This window comes from Sphaerodactylus townsendi, linkage group LG04, assembly GCF_021028975.2.
Source record: "Sphaerodactylus townsendi isolate TG3544 linkage group LG04, MPM_Stown_v2.3, whole genome shotgun sequence".
Lineage (NCBI taxonomy): Eukaryota > Metazoa > Chordata > Lepidosauria > Squamata > Sphaerodactylidae > Sphaerodactylus > Sphaerodactylus townsendi.
This window is the reverse complement of record NC_059428.1, coordinates 34173657-34194091: the sequence shown is the minus strand read 5'-3', so window position 1 is coordinate 34194091 and position 20435 is coordinate 34173657. Positions and strand designations below refer to the sequence as shown.

General features: G+C 39.4%; 1 protein-coding gene across 1 annotated transcript in view; it reads right to left on the bottom strand.

The window, feature by feature from the left end:
• The window catches only part of NBEA (neurobeachin), a 387749-nt gene that overhangs the window by 249554 nt on the left and 117760 nt on the right, over nt 1-20435 (bottom strand). The window contains exons 31-32 of the mRNA XM_048492774.1: nt 9279-9343; nt 3521-3629 (exon numbers count right to left, since the gene is read on the bottom strand). Coding sequence (XP_048348731.1) covers nt 3521-3629; nt 9279-9343 — 174 coding nt within the window. The remainder of the gene's footprint in view (nt 1-3520; nt 3630-9278; nt 9344-20435) is intronic.

The following is a 20435-nucleotide window of genomic DNA, read 5'->3' as shown; positions in this document are numbered from 1 at the left end:
ATAGGGTTAATTCACTGCTCAATTTATCTTCTTGTACCAAGAAGCACCAATTAGTACAATGATCTTCTTCAGTAATGAGGTTAATATTTCATCAGCTCATTGGACAGTTAAATCAAATTTTCATTTTTCATCATGAGCAATTATAGATGCTAACAGAATGAAAGGATTTTGAGTGAAACAGTGTTTCTAGAATAATTGGACTTTCTCAATAACATTCATATAACAAAGTTTTTAGAGTAATTGTTATGTTGTGTGCATGTTTATACTTTATACCTTAATTTTTAATATGTGAGTGAAAAGGCTACATACAATTTAATAATTTCTTAAGCAATGAAGATTTTTTTTCATGAAGTGAATAATTTTTAAAATATAAAACAATATCTTGAATCCATGCCTAAAAAGAACAGAAAGGCCACATATGTAACTCTCCAAATAATGTAATTGTGTATCTATCCAATTGTCACACTGTGTACCTATCCAATTCCAGTCTTTAAGTACTTCTGTAAGCACACTATGAAATTTCAGGCTTCTGCTGCAAATAGCAGCTCACCTGGAGAATCTTCCTGACCTTTTGGAACAACTTTTCTTGAGGCTCAATGAGCTACAATGGGAAGGCGACTTCAGAAGACTGGGTACACACTCATAAAACTCTGCCTGTGCATCTTCAAATGTCATCCCTGCTATCTATTACTTTGTTAAAAATCATATATCTTATGTCTCCCTGCTGAACACATATTTTGACATATCAAGATGACAATAAACTATGAAAAATATGAATTTCATGTTAGAGAAAATCTTGGTTTGCTTACTAGAAAATTGACTTAAAGTTTCCCCTTAAGGGACGTTGGTTAATATTCTAAATTGTATTTGCTAACTGAAGCTGGAAGTTAATTCAGTATTCTTATTTTGTCTAGAGTTCTGACAGATCTTATACCACAACAAATTCTTCAAAGGGCAGATAACTCAATCTTCTACTGTCATCTTTGTTTACAATATGATGCTCTGATAAATATCAAATGTTATTTACTTTTGAAGCAATATGAAACTTTACTGACATACACACTTAATTGTAAATGGGATTTAAAAAAAACTTTCTCAAAATATCCAGAAAATGCCTGGTAATAAATTTGTTGCACTCCTATATGACGAGTGACTGCTGTCTGGGCTGACAAATGAAGTAAAGGTTTTATGCACTGAGAAACAAAATATCAGACTGGTTGTAAACACAATAAAAAGACCAAAAGAAGTATAAAATAGAATATGTTACCCCAGAAAAGCTGCCTGTCCCACACTAGTCCTTTTTTGTAGCTTATGTCTATGTGAGCATCCTATGATATATTAATAAAATTGCTACTAGTACCTTCAGAGATATAAAACTTTTGTGATCAAATTTGTCTAAGCCACTTAAATAAATGTATATTTGCCATTTTTTTAGAAGGAAGAAAGTCAACAATTTTGACATCATAATTATATATTTGATTCTGAGTTTTCAAGGTAAACCTACCCAAATCATTTCATATAATAAAAATGTAAGCAGTGTCCTTTCATAGTTACCAGTGTGTAGCCTGTGCCCATGAAGCATAGCTGGAATGTACCCTGGGTTGCCATTTTGCAGCTTGGGAGGTTGGAGAAAATCGGAGGTGGTTGCCACATGGTGCTGTTAGGGCATAATGGGATAAGGCAGACAGCACTTGCACAGCATGCCACATGGGAATGGGCAGGTGTGTGTGTGTGTGTGTGTGTGTGTGTGTGTGTGTGTGTGTGTGTGTGTGTGTGTGTGTGTGTGTGTGTGTGTGTGTGTGTGTGTGTGTGTGTGTGTGTGTGTGTGTGTGTGTGTGTATGAGGCCACAGAGTTTGTGAAACTTTAAAAATGGGGCTTCTTCACCTACCCTCCCTGTTTTTTCAGCAGTATCCATTTGTGATGTTGCCTAGACTATGCTGTTTGTAGCTTTTCTTTGTTAATGGGATTGTGTTGTTTGTAATGTTGCTTTTCTATCACAACTTGGTTGGGTTTTGGGATGGATCCCTTTGGAGAGAGGCTGTCCTTGGGCCCCCAATTGTGGGCTTTGGGGTGCGTAACCACTCAGCCAATAGCCCAGGTAGGGCCAGCTGGCCAGCCTACATCTCCAGGTGGCAAGAGGACCATGGAGAGACAGTGCCCACATGGCTGTAAGTTACTTGCTATGGCGGGCTGGAGAAGATTCTTTGGGTGTCAGCAGGGTCGCCCAATGCCAGGATCCGTCCCCAAGCTGGGAGATGAAAGCTTCTTTGCTGGAATTTTAAAAACAACCTTTGGCTAATAAATTTTACCAAATGAAAATGGTTTTGTGTGGTTTTCCCAATCTTCAATGCCTCACCACCTCAAGCCTTCAAATCATCCTATCCCCAACAGCAGACTGACACCCCATTACAAAAGTCTCATTTGCAAAGACAGGATGCTGTGAAGCACGGTGCAATGTTGCTAAGGAAGTTTGAAGATGAACTCGTAGTGCATAACTATCTAGACTTTTATGTGCAGTCTAAACATACATATTTAAAACCAATCTGACAAATCTTTGGTTACCTTACTAATATTTAAGTACTTTACTTTGTACACTTTTTAAAAATACACTCCTGGCTGCATCTCGTTTATGTTTTTCTTTCTTAAAAAGCATGTAGGGCTGCCAGTATGAGAAATTCCAAGTCCAGTATGAGAAACTGCTGAAGATTTGAGGGTGGTGCCTGAGGAGGGTACACTTTGGAGAGGGGAGGGAGCTCACCAGGGATTTGACTCCATAGAGTCCCCCCTCCAAAGCTGCCATTTCCTTTGGGGAACTGATCTCTCTCATCTGGAGAGCAGTTATAATTCTGGGAGACTCCAGGTTCCACCTAGACCAGGGGTCTGCAACCTGCAGCTCTCCAGAAGTTCATGGACTACAAATCCCATCAGCCCCTGCCAGCATGGCCAATTGGTCATGTTGTTACCTGTACATACTATAAAACATAAAAAATGACAATGTCAGGTTCATATGCAAAACCGATGCTTTTGACCAAATTCCAACTGCCCTCTTATAAAGCAGAAATAAGCTAAATAAACATGAAATTTTAAAAAGATGGTCTGCTTAAAATACCACATTGCTCACAAAGCACTATTTTTACAGTACAATGATCCACTTATTTCACACCATACTTCAGAGCACTTTTGCATAAAAGTAAACAGTAACTTGCACAGGCAGCACCAGAAAAAAACACACCACTTTGAATCTTTATAAAACCATTACTGGTATATCAAGAGAGTAGGACTGTTGATAAAGGGGCTTCTATAAGCTATAAATAACTTCATGAGTTTAAGCGAAGAGATGAAAAAGAAATCAGCTCCTGATGCTTGGCATTTGCCAACACTTTAAAATATTGCTTTTGAAATACCCACAATCTAATCTATCTTTTTTCTTTTAAAAAAATGTATGTTTTATGGCATTACAGAGTAGGTGGTAAGGGAGTGAAAACAGAAAAGCAGGGATTCATCAACTTGCAGGCTTACCTCGAATTCTGCATGTTTATGTACATCTTCAGCTCTCTGCCTGTTCAAAATAAACTCTGCTTCATTTGCAACACGCACTATGTGGTCTTTCATTGCATGACACAATAATCTGGAGAGAACAAAATTAAACTCGATTCAGTACTGATATGGTCTACGAAAAATCTCCTCATGCACTGAATTTATCATAAACTACATTTCTTGCCATCAACCGAAAAGTAAGAGTTTTCGAATAAAATTGTTCTGCAAAATCAGATAAAATCTACCAGCAGAAATTGTATCTTGTGCTGACTTTAGTATCGAATCCCCTGATTAAGCAGAAGTCGTTTATAAGAACATGTTTTATTAGGCATCTGTTTGTCCTGAGAAAGCAAGACAGGCTGGCTTGAATCCAAGAAGTGCAACAAGGAAATACACATTCACTTAGTGCAGTTCTGCTTGTGCAAAAACTTGTGCAACACCTACTTCTCCCTTCTCCCTATATTTATAGTGCCTAGAAATTGGTTGCACAAAATTTCACATAAGCACATGTTGCTACCACAGTCTTTGGTGCTTTGCAGTGTTTGGTGCTTTGCACCAACAGAAACCTCATTGACTCCAAACCTTCAATGTTATTATTTTTTAAAACAATCATTAGTTATTACCTATCATCACTTAAACACAGTTTGAATCATATTAGCTTTAAAAAGTCTGTTAGAATAAGTATTGATGATATCACCTCTTTTCCACTGCTTCAGTCCCTCTTAGAAAACAAAATAAAACGCAAAGGCTCTTTGGATGAAATCTAATACTTAAAATGGGCTTAAAAGCCTGATCCAGCTGAAAACCATCAACGTGTTATCACAGCCTTTAACAAAAGCAGATTTAAGGCAGTGATGAGTGCTTTGAAAATCCTGCCTTTGTATTTTTGCTTCAATGGCAAACATGATGGGAAAACTTTCTCAGCCAAGGGAAGAGTCAGGGTCTTCCCTAGAAACTTCAATCTTGATTTTATAATGTGTCCTCAAGTTGTAATGTTGGTTGCAGCTGAACTGCCACACAAACTGTAAATGTTAACCACTGCTCAGTTACTTGCCCTTTAGTAAGAGCTAGCCCAGGTATACTGTGATCCAAGCAGCTGCACTATATATACTCCGAGAGGCCTTTGAATGTTGTAAAGGATGCAGCAATGCAACTATCAAATTAGATGTTTTTGGGATGTTCCTAAAATATTTCTTCCTCTAACAAACAGGTGCCTTGCTTATGTAGCCACTCTACTTTGCCTTCTATTGTCAGCTACTTATTCTCTTTTTAAAGATGACATTGAAGAAGAATTCAGAATGGTGAAGGACATGTTGAACAGAAACATAAACTCTGATAGCTGCTTCTATTCTGAAGAAAGATAGTTTCAGAAGGGCCCCATTTCAAGCAGCAGAAGAAATAGGAGGACCTGAGGAGCAACAGTTATCCATGTGTTCCAAATCCACCTGTCAAGCTCTTTCCTCTAATGCCTAAGCATGTTGAAATCTGAGTTAAAGGGGGTGGGGGGTGGCGGGTGGGGGGTGGGAGGAAAAGCTGGAGGGCTGACTTCAATAATAAAATCAGCTAGTAGGGAAAAGGCTAAGCAACTCTTCTCCCTGCAATACTTCCTGCCTCAAAATGAATCCTCTCCGCCCTGTCTGCCTCAGAAAAAATAACCAGCAGAACTTTCTTAAATGTGTTTCCATAGGGATGCTGTCAAATTTCTAATCGCTGCTGGTTTGACTTGAAAATTCCAGTTTTAATTTTGCTTCCCATGTGTGAATCAAATTCATGTATCTTTATTGTTATGCCATGTTGATCCTGTCAATTTTTCCCCGCAAAATGGATTCATCTTTCAATGTTATTTGTATGACAATGTCATTTTTTATGGTGTAGAAAGGACATAGAAGAAACAAATGAATTGGGAATGCTAGCAATGAAAAAAGAGATACAAGGAGGGGAGAGCTGTACAACCCTATATATAGCATGTAATTTACCTCTGCCTGACATCAAGTCAGAAGGGAAAACTGAAATTTTCTAATTTAAAGATTCTCAGTAGCTAAGAACCATCCCAGACAACGATCTGTGCAGTGGCTCAGGTTAAAAACACCGAAGAATATGACTGACATAAATTGCTTGGAGTAACTTTAAATATTTTGTAACGCCGACCTTTTTCAAAGACTTCTACTAGCATATTTGCCTGCAATGCCTATCCAAAACCACAGCACTGCCCGTGTAAGGTCAAATTTTGTGATATACCGTCATAGAAGCTGTGGCACGTGATTGTATTTATTTGCATGAGCAATGACTCTTAGGAACCAGCTGACAATTTCCTTTAAAGCATTTTATATACTTTACCCCAAAGTCTTAGTTTTAAAGTATACATTGTCATCATCTTTTCTGTTACGTCACATTATTTTTCAAAAGCAGACAGCATTATAAGGATGAAGACAGAGAGAAGGGGGGGGGGGGGCAGACAAGTAAGAATATCTAGATGAAATAAGAATTAATTCTGACAGCCAGATCCATGGAACTACAAAAATAGCCCTATAATCCCTGTGACCTTTTCTTTCTTGATCTCAAGTCCTATCCTAGTTGGTATGCTTAGACAAACTAGAAAAAATATCCGGAATTTAAGCACAGTTTGGATGCTGGCACTAATCTTATGCCCACATCATGGTTAGAATTCTTCAAATTCAGAAATCTTAACTGAATCTAAAGTCAATTCCTGATTCCCAAAAGCAATGCAATTCTAAAGAATTCTGAACCTGTGTTTTACACACACATACAATATTGTATGACAAGCTGTTACAGGAAGTGGAGATGATATATAACATGGGAATCTGCCATTTTAAAAAAACTGAACATTTCAAAAGCATTGGTACACATATGATATGAATTCATACAAAAAAGAAAAATACATTAGTTGAAAAGCAAGCTGTCAGGTTTTTTCCCCAATCCTTTGTATATTCAGTTTTCAATCCCTGTCACCATTAAAACCACAGAAATCAAACAATGAATTGTGCAAATCCAATTCACGAATTCTACTGCATTGCTCTTCAATTCATATTTTAAAATTCAATCATAATTGCACAGTAATTATACGCAATTTTACATTCCATTAACCTTGCTTTGTTTTAATTATAAAGCTCCTTTGTTAGATTCCTTTAAATGATTCAGTTTATAATTTCAGGCTGTTCAAGGGAGCACTTTAATTCTACTGCACATTCATCAACTGTTTATGTCCTGTTAATTGTTGACATCGGCACAATTGCATTCTCCAGCTATGATTGATGAGCTGCATTCAAAACTTTAGCTATTAAGTAGAATAAATATTTATAACTATTTTCTCTTGGCCAATCAGAAGGGCAAAATCAAAACCTGAAGAGATAAAAGCTAGAGCACTGTGCCTGCTCTGACATACATTTTAACCAAAATATACATATAATAGAAAAATGTGAATACAGGGATTGCGTGTTCATTAATTTTGTGTTCATTCATTTCACATTCACAGCAGCAAAGGAAGCAATATTTTGTATTTATCAACAGACAGTCTGCTAAAAACCTGTCACAAAATTGCAATCTGTCCAGTACATAACATACCAACTGTAAAATTAGGGGACCCTCCAGGTTGCAGAAAACTACTTAAAACTTTAAAAAATGAAAAGAGGTTTAAACCTCCCTAAACAAGCACGTTGGCTGTGCAAGTGCAGACAAAGATCTAATACACCAGGCAGGAAGCCAGGTGTGTGGGAGAGCAGTGGCGGAGCTACCAGGGGAAGGAGGGATGCGCTACGCACCGGGCGCATGGCTTTGGGTCACGTGGGGGGCGGAAAATTCCCCTCAAACCCTCCCCCTTCCCCCTTCCCCCCACAGCGCCCCCCCACACACTTACTTTAGCAAACCGAGCAGGCTGGAGAACAGGCCTGCCTGTTCCCTTCCAGGCTGCAAAGGACCTGGTGGGAACTTCATTTCCCAGGAGACACTGGGAAATGTAGTTCCCACCAGAACAGGCAGGCCTGTTCTCCAGCCTGCTCGGTTTGCTAAAGTAAGTGGGACGGGTGCCCCGGGTGTGTGTGCCACGGGGTGTGTGTGTGTGAAATAAGCCAGAATGCGCACCGGGGGCACTCTGGCCCAGCTACACCTCTGTGGGAGAGTCACTACACTTGCTGAGGCAGTGGAATCATTGCTACCACTACAGAAACAGTGAAACGGTTGTGCAGGGGGGTAGCCACTGCTGCAATTGAGATAGAAAAGCAGCCACTGCTGTTGAGGCGGGCAAGGGAGTTGCCAGAACTGTTGAAGTGGTCAGCTGAGTAGAAGAGCCAGCAATGCTCCTGTCAAGATGGCAGGGACGAAGGTAAGGCGGGTTCTCGGGTTCAAACCCCTCCCATTACATGTCCGGCTTGTTTGAAACAATGCTTGGAATGGAACAGCCAGAAAGCCCTCAGTCACCGAACCCACCCCATAAAAAATCTATACCTATGTCACTGCGAGATGGTGAAATGGCCAGGTGGGAAGCAAAGCTATGGGGCAGGAAGTTGGGTGGACAGAGAAAGGAGGAAAGAAGGAGTTGGGCAGAGAACAGCAAGGAGAAATGGGTAGCCAGCAGAGCTGCAGTGAAGAAGTAGTAGTGGGCATAGATCAGACTAAGGAAAGGGGGTGCAGCAGAAAGGCAAGGATGAGGTAGGGACCGGTGTTAGGGGTGTGTGGGAGAAGGAGTATGGTGTGGATGGGGGGAGGAGGAGGTGGCAGCAAGAGGAAAGGATAGAGGAATGCGGTGGGGGGGGTATCTGATACTTAAATCTGGAGACTGGAGTTCTGAATAGACGTGACAAGTCTTTCTGCAAACATGAAAAATGTCCCAGGTTTGCAGAAAAATATGAAATCTTGTTGTTGTTGTTTTAAGTTGGGGTTTTAAAAACCTACAGGTTTAAGAAACAGATGTTCTCAGTGGCCACTGCTGGGCCACTGCACCAATTCCCTTAGCATTCCAAGCTTTGTTTCTGTAAGTAAATGGCAGAGGCCTTTAAGAGAGGCCTCAATGGCGCCAGGCATGGGAGCGACCATCATGCAACTTAATACTTCAACGGATCAAGAGAAATAATACATATATATTAACGCATGTCTACTGTTTATATAGGACACTCCTGGATTAGTAAATTTTAAGAATCCCCAAAAGTGCTTGCAAAAGGCAATAGATATTACAAATGTTGTCAATAAAATTAATATTATTAGTTGGGAATCTACATTCTAACAATTCCAAGGCAAAAATAATGGAATTCAACAGCACCAAAGTCAACCTTTTTTAAACAAAACAAAAAAAATAGTGTTCACTATTGATTTTCTGTTAAAATATTTAATTAGCAAAAGGAATTATGGCAAAAATAGAGCACCTTCATTGCGCAAATATACTTTATTACACTCTGGACACTGTTTTTGAAAGCAGATGGAGTGACAGATGGGTTTGCCGATTGGGTTTCTAAGATTCTATCTGTAAAAAAATAATCCTTGCTGCTCAAGTAAAAAGGTAGTTAAATTTTAGCAAAAACTCAAATTTGCATGGGTGATTTCAGGCAAAAATGTCAAATTCAACATTTTATTTTGTAACCAATGTTTCTCAAAATATCTCAGTTCTAAAACTGTTCAACTGAAACACTTTTTCCTGAAATGTTTCTGCAGAGCAGATGGTGCAAGTATCATCACCCAATGGAATTAGATACCAAACAACTAGTTGTCCAAAATCTTTAAAATTAATTACCTTCCTTCATTGATGAGCTCAATAAAAGCAAGTCCTGCATTCTTCTGAATAGAATTCTGCCACTCCTAAAGAGGAAGAAGAAAACACTGCTTTAAAAGTAAAAACTGTTTTGAAAGCATGCCTGTATTTCATTCATATATAAAGAGGATCTCCACAATGTTTTGCATGGCTTTCCCAGGATACCATATGTTCAGTCTTATGAAATTGCCATTCTTCTATGGTGTTACAATGTTGTGAATAAGACTGTGTAAGTGTACACCAAAATATTAAAGCTATGCACCAATTTAACGTTTATATGATCCTCTTTAATAAATGGTTGTCAGCACAAGACTGCTGTTCCTTACAAACTGCTGTTTGTAAGGAAACAGCTTGAAAACAATTCCTAAAATAAAAAGCGAATTGACAAATATTTAAAGATATTCAGAGAGTTTTAGTGGACATTTTCGGAACAATAGTTATGGGTTAAGTTCTAAACAAGATAAAATCCTAATTTAAAGTCTACTGTGCACTGTCAGTTGTATGTCACTCTCTGCCACAGCATAATGAACACGCAAAGCCATTTCCCCCATAATTAAATAATCTGCCATCAGTTTAAATGTGATCTCTAGCAGGCACAACAAATGTATATTCTGTTGCTTAACTAGTTTTCGCTGGATGTTTTAAATATATTTCATGTTGCATCCAACTGCTGTTTGTAATTTCCTTAGGAAAATTGTGGAAAACGAAACATAAATTGGCTTCCGACTATGTTTTTAATTTTTTCAGTCACTAACGGCTGCCTTAAAAGCCAACACCAGATGAGACTACAGAATGCATATGCTCAAAATAAATAAAATAAATAGTATTTCCCTCATTTCTCCATGTTCATCACTGAAACTGAAATTTATTTATTACATTTACATTTCACCGCTGCTCCATCTTAGAACTGCAGGAAATGTGCGTAGGGATCCCAAGACATTTCCAGTCCAGGCATTAGCCCAAGGATGTTATGTCACCAGCCTTTATATCATACCCAGTCCAGGAAAAAAAACTGACTGAAATAATAGTACTTTCATGGGAGACCACCAAAGAACACCAGGGTCACTACGCAGAGGCAGGCAATGGCAAACCACCTCTGTAAATTTCTTGGCTTGAAAACCTTACAGAGTCACCTAAGTCAGCTTTGACTTGATGGCACTTTACACAATATCTTTAGTTTCCATTCTGATGTTCCCAAACTGTTCCTTCTTCTTGAAGATATCGTACGAAATAAAACACAGGCAGAATTCTGAGAATCTTATTACACTAACATTTCATGTTTCAGAATCAACATTTCATGAATCAGAATCAACTACTTGATACCAGTTATTCAGTTAATATATACTGATGGATTGAAAAAAAATGAAAGTCTTTTCTGAACCCCCTTGCAATTGCCTTAGCAACCTAACTCTCCCCAATGTCACCATCCTAGTCATTCATCAATTTCTGACATCTTTTCCTGCCTAAGTGTCATAAAGTTCAAGCCCTCCAGACAGTGACTGCATCTTCTCAGCATTCCACAAAGTATCTTGTGCACTGACAAAATATAAATGTGATGTGTAAGATTAGTAAAAAGCTACAACTTCATTTGGCAGCTTTCCCATTCTCATGTGTGCCTTCAATGTACATAGAAGGAATGACAGACATGTGCAGGAAATAAATGGCAGCCAGTATGGAAACCATCAACCCATCACTTCTCCTCCACAACACCCCTCACTGATCCTAGCTTAGAGACAGAGTTGCCTCTTCAGGGTTTGAAAAGACATTCTGGACAGAGGATGAGGAGAAATGTGTGATGTATGGCATCACAGTTGAACAAATATCATTGAACACACCTGTTCAGCTCATGTGCTCTCTAACAGTTCTGGAGAAAATTAACCCCCATGCAGAAAAAACTGCCATGCACAGATTCTACAAATAAAAAACAGAGTCCAAGAATCTCAGCACATTTTTTTAAACCCAATCAACAATATCGTTATTCGTTCCAACAATTTTCCTCTTTCTACTGTAGAAGTGAAACGGAAATCCCATTTAAATGCATGTAATAAATTACACAGAATTTTAATTAAGTTTTGAGTTAGATTTTAACAATCTTGGTTAATATGATAATTCTTCCATCCTTTTAACTTACTTTAGTCATAATCTAACTGTAGTTACAGTTCCCATGAACAAACTTCAATTGTGTTTATTGAAACGAACACAGCGACCCGCTGAAATAATATTCTGAAATAATATTCTGGGCCAATAAATCCATGTGGAATAAAATCAGTTTTAGGGGGGACTTTGCTCAGTTCCTGCTCCTAATGCGAGTCCACCCTGCATTTCCCCTCCCCAAAAGGGTTATCCGAGAATTGCACCATCCGCGATTCTTTGGTTGTAATGCGGGTTACAGCTGCTTGCAAGTGAATGGCTGCCCAAAGAAGCATGTTACTTGGCCTTGCTTCCATTTTTTCCCCAGTCCACATCTCTCTGCTGCGAAGCTACGCTGGGCACAGGGGCATCAGCATGGCTGTGGAGGTCCATGCCTGCCTGGCTCTGTAGCTACGCAGCAGAGGGAAGCGCCTCGGTGCAAAGGCACGATGGCAACCTGCATTGCCTTCACGGGATTCATTCACTGCCTGCACGGAGGCATGCAAATGTCCCGAGGGCAACACAGGTTGCTTTACCCTGACTTCAATCTGCTGTACTTTGCCTGTGCGGAAGAGGTCTAAGCCTTATCCCTTAAAGATCTTGTCTCTAGCACAACTATGGGGCTGCCTTACACTTCTGGTTCATCTGCCAACCATAATCCAGGGTCTCAGGCAGACTACTTTAACTGGGCCTCATTTATTCAATTCATTTTTATCACATCTTCAAAGGAGCTCAGGGTGGCATACACTTTTCCCTTTTCCCTAATTTAATCTTCACAATAACCTTGTGAGGTAGATTAAGTTAAATCAGAGTGACTGACCCAGCAAGCTTCATGGCAGACTGAGGATTTGAACCTGGATTTATTCAGATCTTAATCCAACGAAGGTGAACCTATGACACATGTGTCAAAGATGACATGCTACAATGATTTTGGCGACATGCCAGCATTCACCAATATCCAACAACTAATCTCCCTGTTTGAGTCATTTTGGCAATTCTTTGATGTTTCTTTATATAATACATAGCACTATATTTGATTGGACCGTATTTTTTAAAATAAATGACTATGTGAAGAATTGTTTCTATTTTGTTGGAGGGGTGTGTGTGAAATGCCACCAGAGTCAAATCAGGCATTTACAGATTTGTTTGCATGCTGAGCCAAAAAGGTTTGTCATCACTGTCTCAATTCAACAGTCTTTTTCAATTATACCTCTGTATTCTAATTCAGTGATACCCAGTGGCTCAGAAGCCAATGTGGCTCTTTGACATGCCACCTGTGTTTCTTCTGGGCATTGTTTCCAATAGGGTACTTGACCCATGTTCTTGGAAAGTTAGTGAGGCAACTAGCACCATTCACCTTGAGATAGACCTGAACTAACTCCTGTTGTTCTTCTCTCCAACACCTCATCCCTCCACTGAAAAGTGATTGGATGCTAGATTGGATGCACTCCCATGATCTCCAGGCAGTGGTGGGATTCAGCAGGTTTGCACCACTTTGGCAGAACCGGTTGTTAAAATGGTGCTTGTAAACAATCAGTTGTTAAATTATTTCGATTTCGATTTCGAATACCTTTAATGGCATATAAATAGTTTAAGATTAACTTAGCAAGATAATAACAGCCTTTACAACTTTACAACTTCTGACGAGTTAAAATAACACCATTTAAATATTTAGCCACTGCTTCCAACAGCTCGTAGTTGTGGCTGTTTAAAAGATATATAACCTTCTGTTTATCTGTAATGCCTTCACTTCCATGCAGGAAGGGGATTATGTGCTTCTTCCTACCTATCTCATAAAAAGGACAATTCAACAGCATATGAGATACTGTTTCCACAGAACCCATGCCACACGGGCATTTCCTTTCTTTATGTTAAATTATTTGAATCCCCACCACCGGAACCAGTTGTTAAATTATTTGAATCCTATCACTGTCTCCAGGTAACAGTTGTCAGTTCACCTGGAGAAAATGGCCATGTAGGGCATTACCTTTGAAGCCCATCCATTCTACCTTTGAAGTCCATCTGCTCCCCAAACTGTGCCCTCCTCAGACTCCAACCCCAAAATGTCCAGATATTTCCCAACCCAGAAATGGCAACCCTGCCTTCTGCCCATTACACAACTATTCACAGCAGAACAAGCAGCCTGCAGGGAAGAGAAAGTAAAACCACCATTATGTCAGGCACCCTGGAAAAGAGCGACGTGGCCACAGTGGGGTAGCGGTGGTTTTACTCGCTACTTTCTCTGGCTCATTCCGCACATGCAGAATAATGCACTTTCAAACTGCTTTCAGTGCTCTTTGAAGCTGTGCGGAATGGTAAAAACCACTTGCAAACAGTTGTGAAAGTGGTTTGAAAACGCATTATTTTGAGTGTGCAGAAGGGGCCTCTGTGACCAGCTTTCTTTCCTCCAATCTCACTTGCCTGAGCTGCTGTGCCTCCTACTGAAGAGAGGAAGAGAAGACAGAAAATTCAGAAGCAGTGTGGGGAGACAATTCTATATGAACAGAATTAAAAAGTAATTTTTAAAAATGATAGGCCGTTTCCGCACCGCCTCCTTGCGCCCCCACGCCGCCAAGAGTGCGGGCGGTGTGGGGGCGCAAGCCCGTTCGCATGCAAGCATGCAAACGGGAGAAGCGGAGGCCGGCAGACGGCAGGCGGCTCCGCATGGAGCCGCCTCTGCGCCCTCCCCCGCCCCACTCACGGTGTCCTCCTCGTCGGCTGCGGGGCGTCGCAGCCCCGCCCACGCTGCCCTCCGACCCCTGGAGGTCGGAGGACAGTGTGGGCGGGGCTGCGACGCCGCAGGCTTACTCTAGGAGGACACCGTGAGTAGGGCGGAGATCGGAGACAGCGTCTTCCGGGCGGCGTGATTCGCACCGCGCCGCAGGGAAGACGCTCCCTCCCCAACAACACCCCTTTAAAGGGTTGTTGTTTAGGGCGGCTTGACGCCGCCCTGGGGAAAGGGAAGAAGAGTCAGGTTGCCGCTGCTGCGTTGCAGCAGCGGCGCCTGTGCGAATGGCGGCCTGGGGGCGCCTTTTTTGGCGCCCCCAGGCCGTCATAAATGGGCCGTGCGGAAACGGCCATAGTTATGTACTTGATTTCCTGATTGCTGATTTCCTGATTGCTTACTAGACCTATATGACAATCATTAAGTGTTGTACCTATGATTCTTGACAAATGTATTTTTCTTTTATGTACACTGAGAGCATATGCACCGGAGACAAATTCCTTGTGTGTCCAATCACACTTGGCCAATAAAGATTCTATCTATCTATCTATCTAAAAGTATTGTATGTACTAGGGTGGCCCACAGGCCACATAGTAATATAGGTCTTTTGGTTGACAGTAACTGCAAATGTGACTCTGCAAGCCAGCAAGTACCACTGCTCTTACCACAATACTATGCCCGCTCTTCCATAGAGATGCTGAAGATTAAACTTAGAACTTCATGTGCACCAAGGACTGTTCTGCCACTAAGCCAGGAGGAACAGGTTTTTCATTACAACTACAGAAAATTAAACCAAAGCCCAAAATAAAAAAATTTAGAAAGAAAATAAAGGTTTTAGTGAACCCTCATTTCCATCCTTTCGCTCACTATGGGGCAAAATAGATTGTGTACTTAGTATACTGGGAAGTCTGTCTGTACGCACATAAATGGGAACCAGACTTGTAAAACATTCCCTGGATTAGCACGTCTCGATGCTCGGTTGAGGTGACACAGGTACCAAAACATGTGTAAATGCTTAGATCACCACCCGCTACCTAGGTGATAAATCCTTAAGCTAAAAGGATATTTGAGCTCTTCAAATGATTAAACAAAATCTGTATTTGGGATATCATATACCCTATAATCTCCAGGATGCAAGTTGTATGTATTGTTCTCCCCTTCTCCCAAGCAATGTCCATCCCTTTGTGTAAGAATATTCTTGAAATTTAGTTTAGGGATTCAAAAGCTCTTCCACATAAATCCACATAAACTCACCCGTCAGCTTATGTTCATTGGTTTGGTGAATTGTGTATAGTCCTCACTAAATTCTACTTGTGCTGGTGTTAGCAAAGTGCTCTTAGCTACCTGAGACTATGTATTAAAACTGTACCAACTATCTGGATAGCAAAGTCAACATATATCAAAGATACTAACAATGTTTAAGCATTTTTAAAGCTTCATAATTCAGAACAGTTTGTCCTCCTGTGTGCTTCCTTCCAGCACATATCATCACTAGCATCTTCTGAGGATAATATATTAACAACTCAGATGGAAAAGGAGTTATGTTCTCCTCCCTTTGAGAGTCTCATTGGAACTCTTATCTGTTAACTATGAAGAAATGTTTTTTTTCTAGTTAAAACACAAACCCCTTTTCATCAGTCCCAAAGCAGTGCCTCTAGAATGATCTCATGCATTCGCTATATAACGTCTGAAGGCAGACATGTTCTTAAGGAAAGGTGATATGGATAGGCTACCCCCTGTCAGAAATGTCCCTTTATTTAGAAGCCTTCATTAAAAATCCCAAAGTTATATCACCATAATGGGTAAGTTTCCTTTAGTTAATCAAGAGAGCAAGTCAAATGCTTCTGGCTGGAAAAGTTAAAAATATTGAAGTTTGATAGCTATTACATGTGCTTTGGAATTTCAATTCAAGAAACCAATTCATTGACACGACATATGTAACATCTATTACACTGAAATACCTATTTTCAGTTTAAGAAAAACAAAAATCACTGTCAGCAGATATGGAACAGCCAAATTAAGCTGATTTTAAAGGCTTTATATGTTATGTAAAGGTGAATAGTCACATGAGCCAACATAATTCAGTTTCTGAACATATCGATATTTTGAAGAAGAAAATGTACCACAATCTGCAACTAATTACAGGCTATTGCAGTTCTTAAAGACAAGAAAGGAAATATTGCTGAAAACCAAATCTGCTCTGTATCAAAGAGGAGAGTATACTAAAAGGAAAAAAATCAAACTATAAGGATAACTTCATGGTTTATTTGAGAAATCTGCCTTCTTATAAAGCAACATCCCAGCTGTGACATATAAAACTATGCTATAAGGAACAAAGAGTAGTTAATAAAGGACAGATCTTGTCAAAAACATCTTAATCCCACTCAATCACCTCCCCCACCCCTGAACATTAACTTCATTCAAATGCATTGACCATGTCATTATTTATCATGATTTTTCCATTAAAATCTGCTGGAGTCACATAAACAGAAAAAAATTGATATAATTTAGGCTCAAATTCATATTTGTAAAACGCAGAATGTTATCAGAAATGATGGAAAGCTATTAAAAAAGGAACAACAACAACCAAAATTCAAAGGAACAACAGCCGTTTCTCAATACCAAATACTGCAGAATCCCTATAGGAGTTCCATAAAGCTTGAAACGTCTTTTTTTTACAAAGACTGAATTCCTCTGGGGGAACAGACTTGATTGCATATCCTTCAGAGTCTAAAAACCTGCCCATATGAACTGAATTATCCATGACATGTACCTTCAGACGTTTGTAATGTGATATTTCACGTAAATTTAGACCATATCTTGGACATGAGCCGCTGGCAATGTTAAGTTTATTCAGGAGCTCGGCTAAGAAAAAAATTCTGACATCCTTGCTAATCTGTAGTCGTTAACATGGAATTTCCAACACAAAGAGCATAAAAGCATCTAATTTGCTGTAGCAAATGAAAGGAAAACAAACTTTGCATTTCCCTTTCCTTTTTCAGTGTCTATTGTTACCCTGGTTTATGCAAACAAAATCTTTTCAAAAGCTTTCCCAAATCATCTATCTTTTTGAAGATACACACTGGAAAATGTAATTAATTTTGAGACACACAATCAAATCTGCTCATATTTCAAGCAATACTTAACTGCTGTATCACAAAATGCAATTTGAAAACTTCCAACAATAACGATTGGAAATGGATATTATAATGCACAAGGTAATAGTGGACACTAAGATATTTTAGAAAAAATATCAGCTGTGTTTGCAAGAACATATCCAGCCAGATTTGATTTCAAAGCTATTTACCTGCCATCCACATTGTGGATGACCCTAGAAATTAATGCCCTCCAAAACAGACTACCATTAACAGCCTTGCTCAGTCTTGTAAATTGATGGCTGTGGCTTCCGCTTGTTGGATCCTCCTGATATTGGTCTTCAATTTTTCCTAGCGCTATTGTCTTTTCCATTGACTCTTGTGACCAAAGTAAAATAGCCTCAGTTTAGTCACTTTAGTTTCCAGGAACAGTTTAGGCTTGATTTGGTCTAGAACTTTTAAGTAGTCCATGGTATCCATCAGCTAAGATACAACCAAAATTAAGCTCTACTTGAGTCATGCAAGTAGAAAGTCATGCAAGAAGAAAGGGGTGGGAAGAATGGATGATGCTTCACGGTGCAAACTGGAGTCTGAAGCGGCATTTGAAGGTAAGGTATACCTTGCATTATCTAGAGCAGTGGTTCTCAACCTTCCTAATCCTGCGACCCTTTAATACAGTTCCTCATGTTGTGGTGACCCCCAACCTTAACATTTATCCTTTTTACAGATGGAGAACACTGATGCAGAGAGTCTTAGGCAACCCCTGTGAAAGGGTCGTTCGACCCCCAAAGAGGTCGTGACCCCCAGGTTGAGAACCACTGAACTAGAGCCCCTTCCCCTCCCCAAACTGGGCAGTGGCCCATTAGACATTTAAACTCCAAAGAAACACTATTTTGTGAGTGGTAGATATAGTCTTCTCATTTAAAATAATGGCCCGTTTAACATTTAAAGGGCAGATTTAAAGGGCTGATGAGCCCTTTGTGGTAGGGCGGTCTACTAAATTCAATAATAATTTTTTTAAAAAAAGATGTGCTGCTGAGCAGCTGGGAAATGCTCCCACCTATTCTTGGGGAGATATTTTGTTATTTTTATGCATGCAAATTTTAGATCATTACTTGGTATGATGTAAAACAGAACATGGCACATGGCATATAGCAGAAATCTCAACCTGAGGGAATTAAAATGACAGTATGGTGGATATTGCAGATTGGGATAAATGGATAAGGGTACAGCCATATGAAGAATGGAATGAGGTAAGTTTGTGCGATGTAATGTATTGGGACTAACATACGTAGAAGCCAAGGAAGCACTTAGGATTTAGGTGTTAGCGGACAGTACTGAGGAATTTCTGAAGATTGCATCCTGGCTTCTATAATTAGTTTATGCATTTGTAGTAGTATTTTTGTAGTTTATGACATGGATTTTTAAAAATATTGTTAAGCTTCACTCCTCAGAAGAGGGTATAATTCATACAAAATCACAGTATACGAATCAACACAGCAATAATTAACAATAGTGCTTTCACTAAATGTTAAGTTATTGAAGGAGATGGTTAAGTTGGTAAAAAAAAAAATTCTGATCCTTCCAGTAAACAGAATATGGTACTGTGCCTAATCCCTCTTTACTTCATTCCCATTTCTGAAACAGCAAAGGCCATTAGAAGAGGAAACCCATTAGAGACTTCTGTTTAAGTGCTTAAAGTATGAAGTTCAGAATCTAAAAGACTGACAGTCTGTTTTTTTGAGAAAGTCAGCTTACAAACAAAACATTTATTTTCATGTTTGGGAATAGACAGTAAAGGGGACAGTGAATTAGTTACCAACCCACCTTACTACCTCTGAAAAATATAACACAAACATAATGTAGCTGCATTTGTTGCATAGCTTCACTCTGATAACTAAAAGGGGGGGAAAGCGGAGGAGCTTAAATTTCTTACTCTTCCCTCAATCAATATTTGAGGCCAGTTACATCTCTAGAGCCCTTAATGGCAGGAATTCCTGGAGCCAGCAAATGAGTAATGTTAAACCTATGATTAGATGATGCCATCAAAAAACACTAAACCCTAATGCTGCATTCCACATTATCCTTGTGAACTGCAGTTAAAACGAAGGGCGCAGTTGAAGGTATTTTGAAGTTCTGCCTTAAGAAAAATGCAGCGGCTTCAATGGATATTTCATAATTTTTCTTGAACCCAGGACTTCACCATTGGGTAACATTTTTTTCAGGACTCCTCCAGGAGTTTTTATAGCTCAACCTCTTAGTAAGGATTCCTGCCAAGGACTTGTTTTCTTTTGGCTTTCCCTTGCCAATATCCAGTCTGGGTAACAACAACAAACAGACCTAATTATTTCCTTGTGGGATCCAAGTTGAAGAAATACAGCCTGCAGAGGGGCAGACAGCAGGTAAGTCAAGAAAATACCCAAAACTAATTGTAATTCATACTGGCTTTTAACTATGAACTATTTAAACTAGTTTGTGTCTACAAACTGTTATTAGAAAGCAAAAGGAAAACCGAAGCTCAGCCTACAGAGAAATTTAGACAAAATATGCAATTAAGAGTAATACTTTAAATTGACAAGAATCTCCATTTTGTAAGTGAAAATTGTTCTGAGGTATATCTTCGTTACAAAAAATGGCAATAGAAAAGCACATATAAGACTAATATTTTATTTATTATTTATTGATAATATGTGGAGAATATGCTAAATGAATGAAAAGAGGGCATACTTAAATATTTTACAAAATTCACATTAATTATCGATTTACAACGGTAACAGCATCTCAACCCAGATTTCAGATCCTAATGTCCCCTTATTCTGGGCACTGTATGCCCACCCTGCAATATACATTTATCACCTTAAACATCCTCCTGCCACCTTTCCTGGTTTTCTAGGTTGATTACCAAGGATGTGGTAGACTACTGTAGCTCACATTAAGTCTAGTTAAGAATCTCACACATTGTTAGATGTTGCAGTTGGCAAAGTATTGTGTTTTTACAGATGGAGGGAGAAACATACTAAAAGAAGCATAATAATTGACAGCCTGTCAACAGGACTTTAAAAGGCTCAATTAGAGATTCTAATAATTATAAATGGCACAGGTTTTTTATCTCAGCATGTGAATGTGTCTCTGTACTACAATGGTTGGTATATGTAAAAGATTTTTCCTTTCAATGTAACAGATCAGTAG